The sequence below is a fragment of the Meriones unguiculatus genome, chromosome 12 (genome assembly GCF_030254825.1).
Source record: "Meriones unguiculatus strain TT.TT164.6M chromosome 12, Bangor_MerUng_6.1, whole genome shotgun sequence".
Lineage (NCBI taxonomy): Eukaryota > Metazoa > Chordata > Mammalia > Rodentia > Muridae > Meriones > Meriones unguiculatus.
Genome location: NC_083360.1, coordinates 86,616,096 through 86,638,484, shown reverse-complemented (window position 1 = coordinate 86,638,484; position 22,389 = coordinate 86,616,096). Strand labels below are relative to the sequence as shown.

General features: G+C 44.1%; 1 protein-coding gene across 2 annotated transcripts; it reads right to left on the bottom strand.

The window, feature by feature from the left end:
* Positions 1-294: 294 nt before the first annotated feature.
* On the bottom strand, positions 295-22,328 carry Orc1 (origin recognition complex subunit 1). 2 transcript variants are annotated; one of them, XM_021660608.2, is made up of 17 exons: positions 22,141-22,328; positions 19,444-19,550; positions 17,812-17,939; positions 15,840-16,018; positions 13,439-13,754; positions 11,894-12,236; positions 10,866-10,970; positions 10,167-10,368; positions 7,742-7,839; positions 7,139-7,240; positions 6,531-6,702; positions 6,014-6,121; positions 5,629-5,778; positions 5,124-5,243; positions 2,786-2,955; positions 1,710-1,797; positions 295-769 (listed from the first exon to the last, which is right to left on the bottom strand). In XM_021660608.2, the coding sequence occupies exons 2-17, from the start codon at positions 19,536-19,538 to the stop codon at positions 575-577; spliced, it is 2,571 nt and encodes an 856-aa protein (XP_021516283.1). In that variant the 5' UTR covers positions 19,539-19,550; positions 22,141-22,328; the 3' UTR covers positions 295-574. The 2 variants fall into 2 exon arrangements, with proteins under 2 accessions (XP_021516283.1, XP_021516290.1); XM_021660615.2 differs by having other exon boundaries at positions 7,742-7,803.
* Positions 22,329-22,389: the final 61 nt, after the last annotated feature.

Below are 22,389 nucleotides of genomic sequence, written 5' to 3'. Positions count from 1 at the left end.
ACCACTTAGACATGTGTGTGGCTATGAGTGGTAACTTTTATATCTTTATATTACCTATCATTTCTATAGTATTTCTTCATTTGCTTCTTTGAAATAGTATTTTATTGGTAACCCAGGCTACAATCAAGCCAACAGTAATCCTCCTGCTTCAGCCTCCCAAATTGCGAGGTTACAGGTGTGTGCCACCACAGAAGGGCTAAAGGCATCTGGCTTGCATTTAGCATTGGGAGATGAGCCCAGTGCCTCCTGCATGCAAGGGGCGCTGTCACTGTGACGCACACCCAACCCCACCAGTTGTTTTCTGTAAAATCAGTTTTACTGTGTCATTTAAAATCTAGCACATCATGGCATACAGTGAAGTCTTCCTCTCACCCCTGACCAACCGCCAGGTATTTCCCACAGGCAGCCAGCGTACCCAAGTTCATAAAAAAATCTACCAGAACTATTTTACATAGATACAAATATGCTATACATATATCTTTATATATATATATGTAACCATAAAGTTCTCAAACACTCTGAAGAAGTAAATAAATAAGGCTCTTTGAGAAACAGCAGAAATCCGAGAAGCCCTTCACTCTTCTTTCAAAGCATAGAGAACGTCATCCTGGCTGACATTGAGTCTCACTCGCAGGAGTAGGTCATTCCTGCTGGGCTCCACTAGAAGGAGGCGGCTAGAACCCAGATGTGAGCACACAGCCATGGTCTCTGACATGGTAGGGTAAGGCAGTCCCTCCATCCTGCATAGAGCCACATGCTGACTGTATATCTAGATAGCAAAAGTAAAGCAAAGGTTAGGAAAAACACCCCAAGTTTGTATCTGATCATCTTTTGCAAAAATTGGGCACCTGGGGCAGGGCGGGTGATGCTCTCATCCTTAGTGGGAGCACTTAGAGGCAGAAGCTAGCAGATCTTTGTGAGTTCCAAGGCAACCAAGGTTACAGTAAGACACAGCCCCAAGTCAGTCGGTCGGTCCAGTCAGGCACTTGGTGCTTTAGATACCAAATGCTTTATCAGTAGATGGCCTTGCACAGATGCAAGTGATGGCAAACAAGCAGCATGACAGGGCTGATCTGAACCCTGTTGTTCTATCATTTGTCTATGTGACAGGGCAAGATACGTCACTCTTTTTTAGTCTTTTCAAAGTCAAGCTGGATGGGAACTATGTAGTCCAGTCAGGCCTCAAACTTCTGGTACCCCCCCGGCCACATCGTCTAAGTGCCGAGATTATAGGTGTGAACTACCATGTGCCTGCTTAACGTTTTAAACGTACTGCACACACCTCACCAGTTCATCAGTATGAAGTGACTCTCAACTGTCAGAGCCACGTGGTCTCCAGGCAGTGAGAGTTCAATGGTTAAAAATGCCAGAACAGCATCTGGAATATAGAGCTGCTAACAGTAACTCCTGGGTTTTGTCGCAGCTTGTTTGCTTTGTTTAAAAGACAAGGCCTTGCACATTCCAGGCTGGTCTCAAACTGGATATGTAGCCCAGGATGACTAAATGTAGAGACCTAGCCGATGCCGCAAAGCCCTGTACCAGGGGTAGGCCTCACCACAGCTGGTTTATGTGGCACTGGGGAACTGAACCCAGAGTGAACATACTACTTACTGAAGTATATATAACCTCAGCCTGTTAAATTCCCACCTACTCTAAGAATTTTGGACCCATATCTGAAGCTTCAGAAAAAATGGCATTCAACCAATTACCTGTTGAAACGTTGCTTCCTCTAGTCCTGTCCGACGGAATTCCGCAATAATGGCTCTCAGGAAGCCCTGTTCCAGGACGGAACAGTTTCTTAAAGGGAACCAAGAGATGTGAATTCTACAGGCTGCATGCAGCACTCAAGGAAAGAAAACACTGGAAAACATTTTCTGCACCTCGTGACAAAGTTCCTCAGTTTTCCCAAAGTCTCAGACTGACACAGAAAATGTTCTTTTGGAAATGGGGGAAGACAGGAACTACTTCTAGAATTATACCTGCAGCTCAAAATAAAGGAATGGGTAAAAATAAATAGAAACAAAACACATTTACACATTTTGGGAGTGGAGCATGCCTCACTAAGGCGTGCTCCCTATCCATGTAGCCTTTAAAAAAAAGATTTTGTGCGTGTGCACGTGTGCATGCAGGTTAGAAAAGGGTGTCGGATCCCTAGAACTGAAGTTGCAGACAGTTGTGACCTGACATGTAGATATTGGGAATTGAATCAGTCTTCTGCAAGAGTAGCAAGTGCTTTTAACCCACCTCTCCCCCTACTGCTGTCACTCTTGTCTTTCTTCCCTGAGAGTCCCATTGTGTAGCCCAGACTAGCCTAGGGCTCACTGTGTAGCTGGGCAGGTGGTGCATGCCTGTGATCCTAGCACTGGGAGGCAGAGGCTGGCGGATCCTGATGAGTTCCAGGACAGTCAGAGTCGACACAGAGAAACCCTGTCTCGAAAAACCAACCAACCAAAAAACACCCACCCCCAAAAAGGGACTCACTATTTAACCTAGCCTGCCCTTAAACTTGTGACAATTTTCCTGCTTTAGCCTTCCAAGTGCCAGGACTATAGACATGACTTTCCTGTAGGGTTTGTACTCAACAGATATTTAAATAAAAGTCGATAAGCATTCAGCTGTTACTCAAGGACGGTGCTTTGCCTTCCTAAAAGGTCTAAAGATGTTTTCGAGCTCACAGTGGATAGAAAGATTTAAATCTGAGAAACAAGCATTATTTCCAAAGCTCCAAGGCTGTGAGCTCTCCTCAGACCCTCTCAGAAGTGCAGGCAGCAGGCAGATGTCTTACTTGATAGCCACGATGTAGGAAGAGGAGAACATTTCATCTATAGCTTCCATTAAGTGGGCCACAGTCACCAGGCCCAAGGAGTCACCACGCTGATGGGAAAGCTCGCAGATCTCTGTGGCACGCCTGCAGATGTCCAGGCAGCGCCGGGCATCTCCAGAGAGAGCTGCTACCTATAAGAGGGAACATTTTATTTCTAATGTCCTTTGCCATTTCACCTTAGGTCAACAACCACTGGCTCTATGCATAGCTAAAAAGATAAGATAGTGCTGAGAATGGCCTTAGAACAAAGTTAAGGGCAGCCTGGGAACCTGTGGAAGATGGAATACATCACTGTACCATGTCTGGAACACTAGTACTCCATCCCTAACTGATGTCCCATGATTTTAGAGATAACGCCAGTGGAAAGGGCAGAAATACCCAGTGTTAGTATTCAGGAAATAAGTGGGGTTTGTTGTTTGTTTTTAAGGAGGAGATGCTTATTAAGAGTACTTGTTGGTTCTTAGCATCTACAGAGTGGTCATAAACACCTGTAACACCAGTTTCTAGGGAACCTAAAGCCCTTTTCTGACTTCTGTGGCAGCTGGGAGAGGTGATAGAGGTAGGTAGATCAATGAGTTCAAGGCCAATCTGGTCTACACAGTTCCAGGGCAGCAAGGGCCACACAGAGAGACCCAGTATCAAAGACAAACAAAAAACCAGAACCCAAGTCGTCTTATTCTGTGTGCCCTCAAAAGCAGTCATCGAAACCGAGAGGGAGAACATACTTGGAGATAAGACCTCATGCAGTATGTAGTAAATTTGGGAGAACAGCTTGACCAATGCCCAAGAGAATTACAATGGGGGAGGGAAGGAAGAAATCAAAATTGTGGGAACAGGTGAATGAGACCAGTGCATAATGCCAACAAAATATGCCATTGTTGTCCCTTTTCATTTACTTAGAAGTCCATGGATTCCAAGCCTTTCTCTCAAGGAACCCTCCACTCTTTCCAATACTGACTTAGAATAACACTTGGATGTTTCATTGTTACTTGCTTGTTAGTTTTGATAGAATATCCCAGTGTAGCTCAAGCTGGCCTTGACTTTGCAATCCTTCTGCCTCACCTTCCCAAGTGCTTATAGGAGTATACTGCCATACCTACCCAGATCACTTGAACCTCTCAGAATCACTGAAGCCTATAAAGACTTCTTTCTCAGTTCTTATATTCTCAGTACTCATTAGCAACCTGAAATTCACCTGTCATCGGACTACACCAAATTACCTCTAAAAGGATCCATTCCTTCCAAAACTGTGGCACATAAACCAAGAAAACTATGTATGTCTATAATACACAAAAATATTACAAATAGTCATCTTAGCCAAGCATGGTGGTACATGCTTTTAATCCTAGCAGACAGGCAGATTTCTGTGAGTTTGACAGATGTATCATCTGTACAGCATCCAAGCTAGCCAGTGTTACAAAGTGAGATCCTGTCTCAAAAAACAAACAAAGCACTTATTTCTGTAAAGTGGAATGATAAGCTATTTTTAATGTTTTGAGTATACCAAAGCCCTTCTTCTAATAACAGAGACATAAGTGTCATGGTCTTCCCGTTCTCTAGCTTATTACATTCTACAGATAAAGGTTTCTTGTAAATACTTCCTGCCTCCTATCACCATCCTCACCCTGTAAAACAGCACCCTAGTGGTGAACAGTATGAATTCAAGAGCTTAGGCTGAGGCCTAAAGACAACACTGACAACAAGAAAATAACTAAAGCAGTTCCACCCTGAGCCCTAGATTTGAGGACCGACTACAAGAGTGAGTGAGTGAGTGCATACAGCCTTGCATTTTAGACTAGATCATTCCATATAAACAGGCCTAACACTGACCAGGCTCTAAGGATTGAACTTATACTATCTCAACCTCATTATTTCAGGGTTTTGGTCCTTCCTAGATGGCTGTCATGGAACTAAATGATCCTTTTACACAAAACAGCTTGTACCTTGTATTAAGGTTAGTTAGTTTGTACATGATCCCAGAATCCATTGTGGCCTTCTAAAGAATCATATAACAAAATAAGGTTAAGGAGTTTGTCTTTATTGACTCCATCACTCCATCCATCGAGACAGTCACTGACTATTTAGACCTGGCTGATCTAGAACTTCCTATGTAGACCAGAACAGACAAGAACTCAGGGATCTGTCTGCCTCTGTCCTCCAAGTCCTGGAATTGCCCCACCATTGGCCCTTCGGTATTTAGCACAGGACACACAACAGGTGCTTGTTGAGGGGCTTAAGGACTTGTTAAGGACTTGTTGAGGGGCTTAGAGGTATAAGGAGCTCCCTGAAGGTGACTTACCTTTCTGGCTACCAACTGGATGGCATCATCCTCAAAGGCCTTTAAATGTTCGAGTCGGGACACTAAGATCTGCTTCAGCTGACTGTGAGAATAGGGCTGGAAAGACATCCTGGTGAGGCCCTGAAGAGCCAAGATGACAGAGGAACAAGTTTTAATAAGTTTTATTGTCCAGACTGGAGCGGGGAGGGTGGGAAGGAAGATCACCTTCAGGTCCCAAAGCTTAATTCTCAAGTCCCACATAATAATCTATTAGTTTCTTCCCATTTTTCCTTTCAGTTGCTGCCTAAGTGACTTGAGTATCTTGCAGGACAAAGTAGCTCTCAAAATCACTCAGTTCTATCTTTTTTGTTTTTTTTGAGACAGGGTTTCTCTGTACAGGTGTGGTATGGTACTTGTAGAAAATGGCAATGTATTTTTTTATTCCAACATAAAAAATGTAATTATGGCAGAAGTCATATTTCCTGGTCTTCTATATTACTATTTTTGCAGAATACCCTGGGCTTACCAGCCGGCTGGACACACGGTTCATCATGATCCTCTCTGGCAGGTCCATGGTATTAGCAATGGTCAGGACTACCAACTGGGCTCCCTTGTGAGTAGGCCAATCAAAAAGGTTATACATTACATCTTGTTTGTGAGTCCACAGAAGGTCGAGCTGCCAAAGAAGAGGACATATATACGGTGTCACAGTGAGCCAGGACATGTAAGTGACAGCCTGCTCCACTGAGTTAGCCCATGTGTTGCCCCCACACACTTTAAAATCAGGAAGGAGATCAATGGACAGACTTGAGTGGACGCGGGAGCCAGCACTTCTGCCTATGCGCCAACTGCTCCTGGGACAGCAAAGCTGCGCAGCCATTCCTTCTCTTGTCATCCCAGGGGTACCTCACCTCATCCACAAGCAGCACAGTGGTTTCCTGTGGAGACCCTCGACTGCAGAATCGCTTTGCCAGCAGTTCTGCCGCATGATTAGCTGTTGCCTTCTGGCCCGTCAGCTTCTGCATAGGGGAAAAGCAATTGTTGTAGTAAATAGTAATGATTCCATTCCCCTGATCTTAAAATACAGTCTATAAAAGGAAGCTACTTCATATTCTCTGCCTCTTACTCTAGTCCATTTTCCTGGAGGGATATTACCTGTTCCAAGGTGACAGCTAATGAAAGAACAAGGTTTTCACCCAATGCCAGGACACTACACATGTCATTTATGAGCCAGAAGTTGCTTCCTGGCTGGCATGTAATATATCAATAAAAATCTAGCCTGCTAGACCAAGGTCTTAAAAATTCTACCTGGATCACCCTTGCCGCCTATGTATAAATGTATGAAGAGCATGTAAAATTAAGTAAGCCTTTCCTATTCCATGTGTTTGTAAGAAACTCTTTCCCCAAACCCCAAATAACTTTGCCTACCTGTAAAATCTGCACATAGACTTGGTGGGGCTCTGTCAGCTTCATGCCATTGACCTCAATATATTGAAAGGGAGGAACATCATTTGTTTGGGCTGCCTGCTGCAGACAGCGTATGACCTCATGCACAGTGGCTGTCTTCCCTGTTCCAGGGACCCCAGAAATGTACATACACCTAGAGCAAGAAAACAATGCACACAGGCCGGGTCCATGCCATCCACAGCATGTTAAGGAGCAAGAACCCTGAGAGAAAGGATAGTGAAAGACTACTCTAGGAAAACGATCAGAGTTGGAGCTGTTTAGACACTCATTCATTCTACAGTCAAGACTATATGAGAAACTGACTACCCAAAAGCCACTCCTATTTAAATTGAAATATCCCAAAAAGCCCAAGCTAGTCTCAAGCCCACTATGTAGCCAAGGATGACCTTGAACTCCTGAACTTCCTGCCTCTCTCTGCCTCCCCACCATGGTCCAGTTTATGTAGTGCTAGGGATCAAACCCAGTGCCTTGCAGCATCAGGAACCTCACTAGTTTTGAAAGGCAGAATTCCAGTCTTCTAGGCTCACCCTGTTGACCCTGGGGAAGCCTGGCTACTCAGCATTACTCACCCTCCAGTCCCATCAAGAAGTTTACTTTCCACAAAGTTGTAGATGTCTTGGAATTCCTGCTCTCGGCAGGGAAGAGAGTCAGGTACAGCAGAAACATGGAGCCTACAGTTGGTAGATGGAAGAAAAGGAAGGCTTTAAAAGTCTTTCACCATCTACCCAACTGAATGGGAAGGACTCTTCTACGGAATCTATATGAATGAAAGGAAATGCCTCACCTCTGACCTCTCTCCTAAATGCCTCACCCAACCTCCCCTTTTGACAATAAAACCACTTGGGTAGACCTAAACCTACTAGTTTCCAAAAACCTTCATCTCTGACAGGATCTAGGATCTTGCATCTTAGAAGAACTCCTGCTCGGGATGCTGGAGTTAAGCGAAACCAGCCATAGAAACACATCCCACTCCAGAGAGGATGGCCGCACCCCTGGAGGTGCTTCCTTCTGTCTGCACTAGCTCAGCCAGAAGCCGTTTATGAGGTTTTTCTGAGTTTGGTCTTAGTGTCTTCCATCAGCATGTTTAGTATTACTGGCCCAAGAACCTCCAACTTACATGAAGACAGAGGAAGCCCCATCACCCCTATCTGTCCAAGCAGGACCCCAGTTACCTGAGCCGGGCCTCTTCAAGCACACTAGTTGGCTCCTGGACAGCAAGGTTTCTGTCTCGGATCTGAGGAATGGCATGATGAGGTGTTCTAGGATTACGCTGTAGTTAAAAATATAAACTGTGTTGCAGGATATTTGATCCCATTGTGAACCCAAAAACTGTGAACTGTAAAACCCTCTTTATTGTTAGGTGTGGTCGAGCCCTAACACACACCTTTAATCCAAGAACTTTCTGTTTTATTGCAACCAGGTGATTATGGTTCAGCAGCCCTTGCACATGCTTGTAATCTAAGAGCGCTCTGTACACTGGATCTAATAAAGTTAACCCTACATCAAGAGGCTGAGCAAGAAACCAGCTGACAGCGATTAAAGAGCAGGAGGGACTTTGAGTTGAGGGGTATTTAAGACAGCACGGAGAAGAACTTTTAGTTCAAACTGTATTTTAGGCTTTAGCTCCTCAGCTTCCTGGCTTTTTGGGCTTTGAACTAGCAAGCTGTGGACATTGGGTTTTTTTGGTCTTTTCCTCCTAGGCTGTCAGTTGTACCAGTGAGCCTTTGGGTTTTTTCTATATGGGCCGGAGCTGAGAAGGAAGGTCAGCTGGGTGTTTTCTCTGCCTCTCTGAACTAGCCATCATTTGGATCCTGAGTCCTTATTGGTATTTTCATCATTGTTAATAACTACAAAATTGTAATAAACAAACCACCCAGGATACACCAAGTTGAACTGGTAAACGGACAAATATTTTCAATATTCATTTTAGAAAAATTATTTACTCTGTATCCCACTCTCTCACATTAAACATCTTGTTCATGGCCCAAACATGACCTGTATTTTCTAATATTTATATGGAATTGGAATTTGAATACAGTTAATTTGAAGAAAGAATAACACATGTGAATATATATATATATTCATATAATTCAGCCAGGACTGGTAGTACACGCCAATCCCAGCACCTGGGAGGCAGACACAGGCCAAACCCACACAGTTAGACATGGTCTCAAAAACAAAACAAAACCCCAGGAGCTTCATAGATGTTATACAGGTGTCCTGCCACTGAGCTTTATCCCTGGCCTTTCACTAGTATTTCAAAGCTAAAAATTATTAGGAAACTCAAGCTACTCTGCTCAAGAAGAGGAGCCATTGGTCATGTGTGATTCCGGAGATCTTTTTCTTTATTTGAAAATATGGTCAAGCTTTGACTCAGCAACTCCTTAATCTACAACCCAGTACTTGGAAGAAAAAAAATATCACTAGATCTTTCTACTACAAATCCTTTGGTCACTGCTCCCACTCACAGACCTATTCTTTCTTTAAAAACAAAACAAAAACCTTTACTTTACGTGCAAGATGTTTTATCACATGTATGTCTGTCCACCATGTGCATGCCTGGTGGCCAAAGAGGCTAGAAGAGTTTGCCACCAATGGAATTAGAGCCAGTTGTGAGCTGCCACTGAGAGCTGGGATCATATTCATGTCCTCTGGACAAACAACTGCTCTCACATTCTGAACCACCTCTCCAGCCCCACAGGCTCACTCCTGATGGCTACTCTACACAACAGACCAATGCTGTCTCACTTTTCTTCCTGGTTTGGAAAGATGTCCACACCAGCAAGCATTTTCCTCAGGCACAAAGTGCACAGACTTCCACTGCTTAAAAAGGTCTTTTATCTATTAACTGGGGAGAAAACACAAGGCCTACACACAGGAAGATTACCAGAAGTCAAGAAGACTTTTGGAAATGTGAACAATCAGAACAGGGAGCCTTCTGCACCTGTATTCAAATGGGATCTAGCAGACTCCCCTCCCTAGAGCCTGTTCTCAGATTTCAGCCTCAGCTCCATCTCGATCTGGAAAAATGGAGAACAGTCTCTAAGCAAGCATTTCCTAACTGTATACTAAAGAGTTCTACAGTGGTGTAACCCTAGTGTTTCTCACACCCACCTCTGCATGAGAACACCAACATCTTTAATGCTGTTAAGAGTTCCACAGGAACTTCCTTCCATTTTGCTCTTGCACATTCACTACCACACTTAAGCAGCTCTCCTGGTTTCTCAGCTGCATCAAGCACAGCCTGGGATTCAATTCCCTTTGTGTGCCAAGGGAAATGCAAATACCAGACTGGTTAGTGTCTGTACTTCCCTCAGGAGGCTAGGCTCTTGGCCGTCGGACTCTAGCTCTTAAGAGGAACTTGAACCAAATCACCCTGAGCAAGGTACATGCAGTTTGCACATCTTGGAGTCTGGGGCCAGCCTGGGTTACACAATATCCCATCTAAAAAGTAAAACAAAATAACACAAGGAAAGAATCTTCACTGCTTAAGTCCATTCATGCCCGCTGTCTGGTGATGGACCGCTTTAACTGTGCTACAAACCCAATGTTATAAGAGGCAGACACCACTGGAAAACAAACCCACAAGAAGCTTACACTTTTTTGTGGTGTCGTGGAGGGGCTCTGCAGTGATGGCCTAGAGGCCATTCTTCGGTTCCTGGACTGCTGCTGGGGACCTCTCTTTGGAAGGGAGAAAATGAAATCCTCCTCTTCCTCCTCCTCACTCATGGAGTCTGACACCTCAGCTGAGGACATGTGCTCTTCTTCTTCGTGGTCACTTTTCTTACCATCTAGAAGCCTGAGTGGTAGAGACTAATTATTTCCTAGTCTTTGATGTTCAAGCCTTAATAAGTACTGTATAAAAGTGTGCATAGAGGTATTACAATCTCTTCCACTGTCAGCAATATAGGGTTTGCTTCACTTCTGCTAAAAGCATCACATTCCACTAAATCCCACAACAAATTTAAGGCTTATGTATCTTCCCTACTTTATTCATAAGGAAATAAGGATTAGAAATGTTAATCCTCCCCAAGTGTCAGTTTCAGAAGCCCAAATTTAAGCAAAGGTCTATCGAGTTTAAACTTAATGCTTTTGGGCATTCCACACTCCCAGACTTGGTGGGAACAACAGTGATGGGCCACAAGACTAGGCTAGCTTTTCTTGTCCTTTTCAAACTGTGCTACTTGTAAAACAATGCTAGGGGAAAAGCAAGCCCCATTCAAGTAGAAGGGACATGAAGGGACAAGGTGTGGCCACAGATGGAAGCGGGGTTGCCCTGCTTGTCGGGGGTCTTACCAAAGCTGCTGCCTAATCCGCTTCACAGTCAAGGCAGAGTTCCGTCGACGGACACGGTGAGAGGCAAGGGTGGATTCTTGGTAAGCTTCTTGTTCTTTTACCTCCCTGCAAGGTGATCACACGGGGATAAAGAAGGCATTTGCAACTCCAAGGATCATAGAAGGTACTGCTGGTAGTCAGGTCTCTCTGGCTCCTATTCTTTTTATAGCAACTTTGGACACAATTACATCAAACTTTGCTAAAAAGCTCAAAGCTTTTTAACACATCATTTAAATCAGACTTATCACACTGCTACTGTAGATCAAAATGGATTAATCTCTCCAATATATTTTGTCTTTTTTTTTTTCTGTCATCTTTTGCAAAGTCTCAAAGCTAGTAGAAACACACTCAGCATAAAATATTTATTGAGCAACCTATTATATGCACGGTGCTAGGGATTTCTATTTAAGAAACATTGAAAATCATGTTATTTCTAGTCTGTCACAATTTTATTGTACAACTCTCAAAAGTGGCAGATTACAAAGCGTGTTCAAGCTACTGTCATTTACTATACTTAAGGGAGAGTCCATTAAAAAACTAAAAAAAACAAAAAACAAACAAACAAAAAAAACAACCTAATTGGGAAAAAAAAAATCATTAAATTGTGGCAAAAAGCTATAGCCAACAAATGAAATCCAGGACTGTGAAGCAGCATAGTTTCAAAAATAATTATCAATATTCCCAAATGACACCTGACGAGAAAAGCACTTCTTTCTTTTTGGAGATAGTGTCACTATGTAGCTCAGGCTAACCTTGAACTCACATCAGTCCTGCCACAGCCTCCTGATTACAGGAATAAGTCACCACACCCACCATCCCAAAATAGATTCCTGGGTCCAAGACATAGAACATAACTTACTGAGATCCAGGTTCTGAAAGACCCTGAGATTCTCTTAGTCTGGTTAGACTAAGAAGTTTCCCACAACACTCATTTCCCATCACATAAAGTATCTCAGGCTGCTCTCTGTCAGTGCAATGGTCCTGCTTACCTCCCAATGTACTCTGGCGTCAGAACCACAGAAGGCACCACTGAGGACCTCTGCTTGCTCCTGACAGGGCTGAGCAGCCCTTCCATCCTGAATTCTTTGGTAATCATAACTGGGCCTTGGGCTCCCTGAGTCATCCTGCCTTTAGCACAAAAGAGTTGAGCCTGTCCATTTTTTCCTCGAGTTTTCAAAACTGAAGAGGTCTTCTTTTCACCAGGCCGACGAGACCTTTTAGGTGGTAAGGTTGTCTCAGAGAAGGGTGCTTTTCGTTTAGATGTTTTTTGAGAATCCAAGGAGTCACATAAGATCTTCCGAGATAGCCTCGTGTTAGGCTTCCTGGGAAAACCTAGAGACAATGTGGAATGTTATACCTGGCAATACATAAGCCCCAATCTCATGATGAAACTGAAGCATCATAAGAGAAATTATTCACACTTTGAATCAGCCCATATTGTTCTCTTCTAGGACAAGAGGCCTCTTTCCTAAACTTCACATAGGCTTTTCCTATTTAGAAATATACATGAACTTTTATATATTGTTTCCATATTTCTGCACCGGGAATTGAACCCAGGACCACCACTGAGCTTCATCTGCAGGATCTAGAATTTGACTTCTAGGTCAGCTTTTACAGATAAGTACTCAGTAATCAAGCTTTCCTCCCAAGGCAACACTGCAAGAGCACGCAACCCCAAGTTTTTCCCTTTCTTTTTAAACCCACATTGTATTTGCCAAGATAAAGGATGGATTCCTGAAAGCAATTATTACATACAGATCTGCTTCATTTTTTTTGGGGGGGGGGGTAGGGAGGGTAGGTGTTTTTTTAAGATAGGGTTTCTGTGTGTAGCAGCCCTGCCTGTCTTGGCCTTGCTTTGTAGAGCAAGCTGGCCTCGAACTCAAGAGATTCACCTGCCTCTGCCTCTGCCTCCCCGGGGGTTTGGGGTTAAAGGTGTGTACCTCCCAGCAGATCTGCTCTACTCCTGCCAGGATTATGAGAACAGGAATTATAGCCCTTCATAGATATAGCTGAACTATTAAAAAAGGCAAGGCATGTTAGGTCCTAGCAAGAAACAAAAGGTGAATGATATTAAACTGTGACACTTTCCATAGGACGTAATGTCTAACTAAGGAGATGGCAGGCAGGAATGGCTACGGTCATGATGAGGAGCTTGCTGGGGGAAGTGGCACAGGCCTTTAATCTTAGCTCTCAGCCAAGATAGGCAGATATCTGAGTTTGATATCTACCACCAAGACCGCTCAGATGTCTTCTATTAAGAGAAATAAGCTGTGGTCATGGATACAATGGAGCTTCCATAAAAAGGAACAAATCAACAACAAGGCAATAATAGGGATGACTCCCAAATGGAGAAATCTAAGAGAAGAGAACCAGACAAAAGGCCAGACTGTGGTTCCAACAATATGACATCCAGAAAAAGCCAACTAGAGAGGCAGCAAACACATCACTGGGCAGCAGAGGATCGGGGAAGAAGACTGGTTTATTACAAAGGGGCATAAGCACACTGAGGTAAAGCTATTTACAACCACACTCACCACCAAGTTCCACTGGTTTGCTTGAGTTGGGGGCGACAGGATGAACAGGAGTTTCATGAGATTTGGAGGTGGAGTGACTTGATTTAATCCTTTTGAGCACTTGTTGTGTTGTGGTCCAAGGACGCCTTTTTAAATTCTTAATTTTGGCTTCCAAAGGTTTCTTGCAATCAGGGCTATCTTCTAGCTTTCCCAGGGCTGCAAGTACTTCAGGTGCCAGCGGCGTGAATCTCTTTTTATTCCAGGACAGCTTCACGAACAGTGTCCCCTCATTTTTCTGGTCCATAGGGATTACTTCATCTGGGGCTAATGCCACTACCTGAATTGTGGAAGTGAGTTGAACAAGAAAAAAGTAAGACTACACAGCCAAGGAGAACCATCATGGCTGCAGTGAAATCTATTTAGGCTCACATCTTAATATGAAATGCTACCTTTTATATCTAAAGAGAGAGAGAGATACTACATAGCACATTGATACGCTGAGCATTTACAAAGCCATGAATAGTCTGAGGATTTTGATGGAATCTAAATTATTCTTTTTTCTTTTTGCTATTGTTGTGGTGTTTTTGGCTTTGTTTTTTTGTTGAGACAGTATGTAGCCCTGGCCTCCCTCAAACTAGAGATCTACCAGCCCTTGTGTATCGCCACACCCAGCAAATTACTCTTTCCCCTTCTCTTACTGGCTTTACTTCTTTTGGACAGGGTCTCCTGTAACTTCTGATCCTAACTCTACTTCCCGAGTATTGGGATTCCAGGATTGGACCATCACAGTGGGGTTGTGTAGTGCTGGTGACTGAACCCAGGGCTTCATGCATGCTAGGCAGGTGCCCTACTAACTGAACTATATCCTGAGCCTGGCTTCTCCCTCTCATGCCTGCTGTTATCTCAGTTCAAGCAAACATTAGCCCACTCCTTGCTTGATCCCCATCCCCAATCTATTCACCTAGGCCTGACTCCCAAAACATGTCAAACAATTAACAGTGATTTCACACAGCTGATTTCACAAGGTTAGCTGATTTAAACAGTTTCCTTTTTCTTTTTTTCAAGACAGGTTTTCTATGTATAGCTTTGGCTTTCCTGGAATTCACTCTGTATACCAGGCTGGCTTCTGACTCCCAAGTACTGGGATTAAAGGCATGTGCTACCACTGCTCAGCTGACTGAAACCTTTTCTATTCTTTCTTTTTTGGTTTTGAGACATGGTTTCTCTGTGTAGCCCTGGATATCCTGGACTCACTCCAGTGTAACAGGTTGGCTTGAACTCTGAAATCCACCTGCTAACACCTCCCAAGTGCCGGGATTAAAGGCATGTGGCACCACCACCCGGCCCTTAAAGTGTTTTTCCTTGTCTTCTAAGATCATGCCCCACCTTACTTTCAGAGTGCTTCGTGTTCCTGAAAAGACGTTACAACACTAAAGCAGAACCTGGCTTTAATAAGTCTTGCTTAACTCCCAACAATGCATGTTCCCTGAACACATGTTCTCTTCTTTTCTGCCTTTCTTTTCTTGCTTCTATCTGTCGCTATGATAAAACACTGACCAAAACTAACTCAAGGAGGAAAGGGTTTATTTCACCTTAAAGCTTGCTGTCATGAGCACAGTCCATCACTGAGGGAACAGACAGGAACTGAAGCAGGGGCCATGGAAGAATGAATGCTGTTTAAGGTTTTTACCACCCAGGAGAGTGTGCTCCACACACAGTGCTCTGGACCCTCTCATATAAATCATTCATAAAAAAAAAAAAAAAAAAAAGTTCCACAGGCCTACAGGCCAGTCTGAGGTATTTCTAAACAACTGTCACTATGTCAGGTTGACAGAAGTGGACCAGTACACTTTCCACACCTACCTGCCCTGCTGCTTCAACTTCAACATCTACCTTCCCCGCCTCCACTCATTTAACCTCGAAATAGATTACTACAGCCAGGTCCGACAAGTCTCTCTGGCCAACTGGTAAGGCAATTCCCCAACCAAAAGCCAAACTTCATAGGAGAGTACAATCTTCTACTCTGTAACGTGAAATCAGCTCTAGAAAAAAATCCAGCAGCTCAGCTCCTGAATACAAAAATCCGGTAGCAAAGTTTGCTACAGCACTCTTTGTCCTGTGTTATTCAAGGTGAGTCCTCTTTTTACAGTCAGCCTTACAAATGTTTTGTGCTCACCAGAATTATAGCTACGTATCAGTTTTCACTGAGGCACATTTTCTAATTCCTGCTCTTTCTTCTTGTCATAACTCAAATGTCACTTTCTCTGGAAGGTCCAGAACATATGCTCTGTGTGCTGTCAGTGATGGGGCAAGCAGCTAAACAGAGAGGATAAGAAAAATTTTACATTATTTAGAACTAGTAACATTTCTGAGGACAGTGTAGGAACTTCAGATAGAACACAGGACTTAAGGCACCACCTACCTGAACAGGGCTAATGATGGTTTCCACAAAAATGTTGTTATCACAGTCAGAACAGTCATACCAGAAGATCTCCTGTGCATCAGGCCTCCGGCCTAACAAATGCCTTTTATACACAGGAATCTCAGAGAATCGGACAAGCCACTGTACTTGGGCACATTTCTTGGGAGGAACTTCAGATCCTAGATTGATGAGGTGGAAAGGGGAGATCAGATAGGAAGGTAAACAATGCACGTGGTCATTGAATACTACCCGGCCAAACACTATGCAATATGTATATCTACTCCTGTAACTCTATACAGCAAGTGCTATACCTACCCCCCTTCCAGGCTAAGAAACCAAGCTTCAGGGATCTAATATAATTTGTCAGTGATCAAAGGACCAATCAGCAGCAAAGTGACTCAACAAGCACACTTTTTACATCACTCAACTTTTTTTTCTTTTTCCGTTTTTCAAGACAGGGTTTCTCTGTGTAGTCCTGGCGGTCCTGGAACTCAGCCTTGAACTCAGAGATCCACCTGCCTCTGCCTCCCGAGTGCTGGGATTAAAAGTGAGTGCCACATTTTATAAAAAAGATTTTTTTTTCTTTTTCTTGGATGTGTATGAGTGTTTTGTTTGCATATGTATGTGCACCACTTGTATGCCATATCCACGGAGGCTGGAAAAGGGCATCAGCTGCTCCTCTGGAAATGGAGTTATAGACCCTGGATCCTCTGAAGGAGTGGTAAGTGCTTTTAAGCCTGAGCCATCTTTCCAGCCCAGTGCTCTCCTTTATAGTGTCTACCAGCACTCCAGGGATGGAAAACAGACTTACTATAGCCACTTAATTTATCAAAGACTGTTTTTTGTTTAACAAATTAACATTTATTAAGAAGGCCACCAATTAGGTGTGGTGGTTCATATCTAACTCCAGCACTTGGGAGGCAAAGGCAGGAGGATCACAAGTTAAAGGCTGGGGTACATGACTGTCTCAAAGCCTAAACCAAAACAAAAAATACTGGGCTAGTACAGAGACGCAGAAAGTAAAGGTACTTGGTATGAGCCCTGGAACCCACACAGTGGAAGGAAAGAACCACCTCTCACAAGCTGTCTTCTGACTTCTCTCATGCAGACTATAATGAACTTGTATACACACACATACAGTAAATAAAGAAAATAAATAAATGTTAAAAAAACAAACAAAAGGTGTGAGTTCTCACAAGGCTTTTAAGTTTTGGCTTTACTCTTATAATTTACCATCCTGAACACTCTAAAACAAAAGGACTTTCAAGGGTATCATCATAGTCCTCTATACTCTGCAGAGACATTAGGTAAGCAATTGAAGTACCACATAAGGCCTCTCAAGTCTTCACACCTCAAGCTCACATGCCTGCTGCTATGCTCCCTCTCTAGTAAACTGTAGCTTGAGGTTTCTCTGCATGCTTGTCAAACATTCCTCCTCCCATCTGCGTTGAGTAAAAATGTCATTATTGTTCTTCATAGTCCCTTTTAGGCATATAAACCTCCACAGGACTCCCTCAACTATATCCCTAGGGAGAGATGGTTTTATACAGTTTCAAATTGCACTCTTGCTTCTCTGTTTTTGAGACAGGCTTCTCTGTGTAGCCCTCTTGCTTCTTGATCCTCCCTCTGGAGTTCCTACCTTCCCAGACAGCAGGAAGAAGCTGTGAGTAGGGGCTGGTATTCTAGAAAGCCTCCCTCAGTAGGCAGCTCCTGAATAGGGATCCACCTACCCCAGCACTCTAAGTGCCAGGATTATAGGCAAGGGAAAGAAGCATAGCTTTTCCCCACCTTGCCAAATTCTATACAAACCTCCCTATGACTTAAACATCTAAAGTGCACTCCTTACACAATCCGCCTCATAGTCTACAGTGTTCTGCCAGCACCTGGACAAAGAGAACTCAGCAGACCCCCTCTTGCATAGTTTGCAACCATGCCCCATAAGATAAGGCTCCCATTTTAGGCCCAAACTCACCATCTTCAAATAATTCAATCAGTTTAGCAACATAGGGTTTTTCATTATTATCCCCTTTAATCAAGACAAACTGTCCAACCTTGATGTGAATCTCAGTGGAACAATCGTTGACTTTCATACACATTTCTCTAGAAAGTGACAAAGAAACATGATCATCAAAGTGGGAAAAGATTTTTAGAATTTGGCACTGAAGACAATATTCTTTTAAAGGACATGGCTGTCCAGCTCCCTCTTAAACGTCTTGATTCATTCATTGCCTGAATGTTTGCTTGCATACCACATGTATGTGCAGTGCTCATGAAGGGCACTGGATCACCCTGAGACCGAAGTTCACAGACACTGGGAGTCATCATGTATGTGCAAGAATCAAACCTGAGTCCTCTGAAAGCCTAGCCAGTACTCATAACCACTGAGCCATTTCTCAAGCTAAAAGATAATTCTTAAACTGGAAAATCCTCTAACTGGTTTCTCTAAACTCCCCAATTATCTTACAGAGAAAACAATGCATCCAGTGAAAGTACAAAATTGGTTCAAAAAAATCACTGCAGTTTTTTAACTATCTTGGCTACTGACACAGAGTAATGAAGGCTTCGGGAGGCTGGAAAGTTGCCCGATAATAATACTAACATCTAAACTGCTAAGCAGTGGCAAGATGGCTCAGTGGATGAAGTGCTTGCTGAGCAAGCAAGCAAGAACACAGACTAGCACTCGTGGAAAAAGCCAGGTAAGTGTGGCAACCACCGAGAATCCAGCATTTGGGAAGGAGAATCCAGGAATCCCCATGGCAAGCTCGTTAACTAGATTAGCTGCAAGTGGCCAGTTCTGGGTTCAGCAAAAGGAACTGCAGCAATAAAGCATAGGGTCTCTACAAGGTTCAAGCATCTTCATGAAAGACTGAAAGATTCAGGAGCCAGAGGTGGCTGATAATAACATCAAGGAAAAAGTATTTTCCAGATATAATAGGGCAGGGGCACATAAGAACTCACAGTGATTGTGACAGCATGCACAAGACTTTCACAAACTCTAGACAGACAAAACCCTAGCATAGAGGAGGGAAGGTAGCTAAGTAGCTATTAGCACCTGACAGCTGCTGGAAGAGAGAGAGTCGGTCTTCTTTAATAATGTGATCCCCATAGCAGCTCTCATGACTAGTTGCACAACACAAACTTAACTTGTCTGGTAAAGAAGGAGAAAGAAGACAAAGAAGACAAAGAAGAAATCTCAAAGTGGGCAGAGAGAGATGAGATAGGAAAGTGGTGATGGGAGGAGTGGGCAGAGGATGATGAACATCAAGATACATAGTATGAAATTCCCAAAGAATAAAAGTAGTGCAACACACACCTGCTCCCGCACAAATGCACAGACACACACCACACCCACACACGAGTGTGCTCAAGCAAGTTGGAAAGGACACAGTACCAACATCTTTTTAAAGTATCAAAGAATTCACCCTACGTAGATGGCATTATGGCACACATCAAATTTTACTAACGGCCATCTTTCTGTATCATACAAAGACTTCTGTTGTCCCTTAAACCTCAATCTGCAGTGAGTAGAAGAGTTTAAATATAAACTATTAACAGGCTTGTGAAGCTACATTTTGCAGTCCAATCAAAGAGCTTCATTACTTACCTGTAGATTTGGCAGTGCTGTTTTCGATCTGGCAATGGCCTGCCAACCCATGAGAAAGTTTGTCTAGTCTTCTGCCTCGTGAGATAGGATGGCATGGCTCTGACAGGCTGTAAGATATAGTCAGTCTCTGCCTTGACTTAGTTCAGCCTTTTTTAATCAATCCCACTCCCACACATTTTAAACTGATAACTTTCTTTTTTATCTGTCTCTCTTTTTCCCTTCTCAAGACATGGTCTCTTTACATAGCCCTAGCTGTCCTGGAATCACTATGTAGAACAGGCTGGCCTCAAACTTATAAGAGATCCCCTTGAGAGCTGGGATTAAAGGCATGTGCCACCATGCCTCGCTCAGTAACTTTTCTTTTGAGGAAACAGTCAATCTTGTTGGAAATTAAATCCAAGGAAACTGGAGGCCCAATATGTAAGAAAATAAATTATAAATGCTTACAAGCCAGATGGCGGTGGTGTACACCTTTAATTCCAACACTGGGGAAGCAGAGGCAGGTGGACCTCTGTGAGTTCAAGGCCAGCCTAGTCTACGAGTTCCAGGACAGCCAGAGCTGCACAGAGAAACCCTGTCTCAAACAAAGAAACAGAATAAATGAATGAATGAATAAATAAATAAATAAATAGAGGCATGAATGTGTAAATAAAGCATTTGAGGGAGTGGTGATGAATTTTATCAAGTGTCTTGTTCTACTTACATTAAAAAAAAAATCATGGGATAAAGACCTAGCTCATTCGGTAAGGTGTTTGTCATATAAGCATGAGAACCTAAGTTAACTTCTCCACAGGGGAGAACAGAGATGAGGGCTCCTTAGCTCCCTCTCCTAGAAAACTGCTTTGCCAGTGTTCTGCCAGCTTCCTCTGTTGCTGCTGCAAGCCCAGAGCCAAAACTGCTGACATATGTATCTCACTTAATTCTTTCAAATAATCCCAGAACAATGTGCTTAAATCCACAGTAGATGATAAGTATTTGCTAATGAAAGGTAAAAGTTATCTTGGCAACAGGTCCAGTTTTCCAGAACACAGCCCTAACTCTGAACAGCCAATGACTGCTCTTAAACTACCTTATAGATAGTAATAAGTGTGAAACTGGACAACATTATGTCTGAGAGCATGTCCTTCTGCCAGCTTATCATAGTAAGGCTTCCCAACCACAAAATAACAGGTCCACCAGACCTAAATTTCCTAATCCACAAGATGGAGACAACAGTATCTTTTTTATTCAACCAACAGTACTTGAGGCCTATGTGCTCAGCACTGTTCTAAGACAATCAGTAAGAAGCTGAGAAAATACAGTACAATAAACCCATGCCCATCCTACTTTCTAACAACGGACCCCAAGAAATTTTAGTTGTTCCAGGAATTTCATCCTGAAGAAGGCTGAAGCCAGGGGAGGCCAGAGGGGCTTGTTTCCAGGAAGGGTTAGCAACAACAGGTCAGAAGGCCCCCAAGAAGAGGAAGCTGAGCCCATGGTCGTAGTTAAGGCCCATCACTGCCCTTCATTTAAACCTTACCCTCACATTAGGACTGAGAATATGGGATGAGGGAGGGTTGGCAACACTGGAGCTCTCTCATCCCCAGATGGCAATATTGAAGAAACCTTTCTTTCTGCTTCTCATTATTAACTTGGCCCTTAAAAAACATTAATTTTGTCCCTGTGTGTATGTGCGCCGGGTGCCACAGCACACATGTGGAGGCAGAGGACAATTTGAGGAAGCAGGTTCTTCCCTTCCAGCTGGGTGTCAAGGGCCCATATTGGTTGGGTCATTATGCAGATCCTAACTTGACTCTTTTAATTGGAATGTTGAGGACAAGTGGCAGAACTTGACTTGTTAGGGCCAAATGATTCTAAGTCTGATAATGCTACTTTCTTGCATTCATATGTAGAGGTCAGCATTTTACTTATATCCTAAGCATAAGTCGATGGTCTGCAATTCACAATTCAATGCAAAAGACTGCCCTCAGCTCCACGGAATTCAGAAACCTCCTAACATCCAAATATTGCCCTCTCATACAGCTTTTTAAAAATTATAAATCGGATCTCTGTAAGTTCCAGGACAGCCAAGCCTACACAAAGAAACCCTGTCCGGAGAAACCGAAAAACAAGTAAATAAATAATCTAATTCTGAAAAAGCGGGGTGTGATCAAGAACGCCTTTAATCCCAGCGCCTGAGAGGCAGACGCAGTCTCCAGTTCGAAGCCAGCCTGGTCCGAAGTGAGTGTCAGGACAGCCAGGGCTACCCAGAGAAATCCCGTCTCTAAAACACAATACAGTCGCGAGGAAATTACGATTATCCACCTTCTACGGGAAACTACAATGTCCTTATCGCGGGACTCTCGCAGCGCAAGCCCTAGGGCTCCCACTTTCTCCTACTGTTACGACAAGGCCAGACCCGCGGAAGCAGAAGGACGTTCTCGTCCGCGACCCGGGCTTAACGTCCACCCGAGGGCAACCGACCTAGAGAGGAGACCTGAGTGAGGTGTCCGGGACCCCAAAGCCACAGACGTGGCTCAGAGAGAGTCTCTGCTGGGCGCCATCGCCAGGGTTACCAGCATCGGGGAAAAGGTGCGGGTCTTTTCCAGACGACGCGCTCGTGGGAAGCCGAGGCCCGAAGCCCCCCAGGCCGGCCAGGGGTCCGCGCGCACGCCGAACGGGCGCGTGCGGGGTCTGTGGCAACCCAGCCGCACTCACCACGGAGAAGCTCGCCCGAGCTGCCCGCTGCCCGCGCTCCCCGCCGCGTCCAGTCCAGGCCCCGGGGGAGCAGCACAACGCCCGCTCGCGCCGCCCGGTCTCCTCAGGGAACCGCGCACCGCACCGCGTCGCCCAGCGAGAAGGGAAGTCCGCGGAGCAAACTTTTCGCGCCACGAGCCGTAACCCCGCCCACGGGCCGATTCTGATTGGTCTTACCCAACCCCTCGCCCCGCCCGCCGACGCATGACG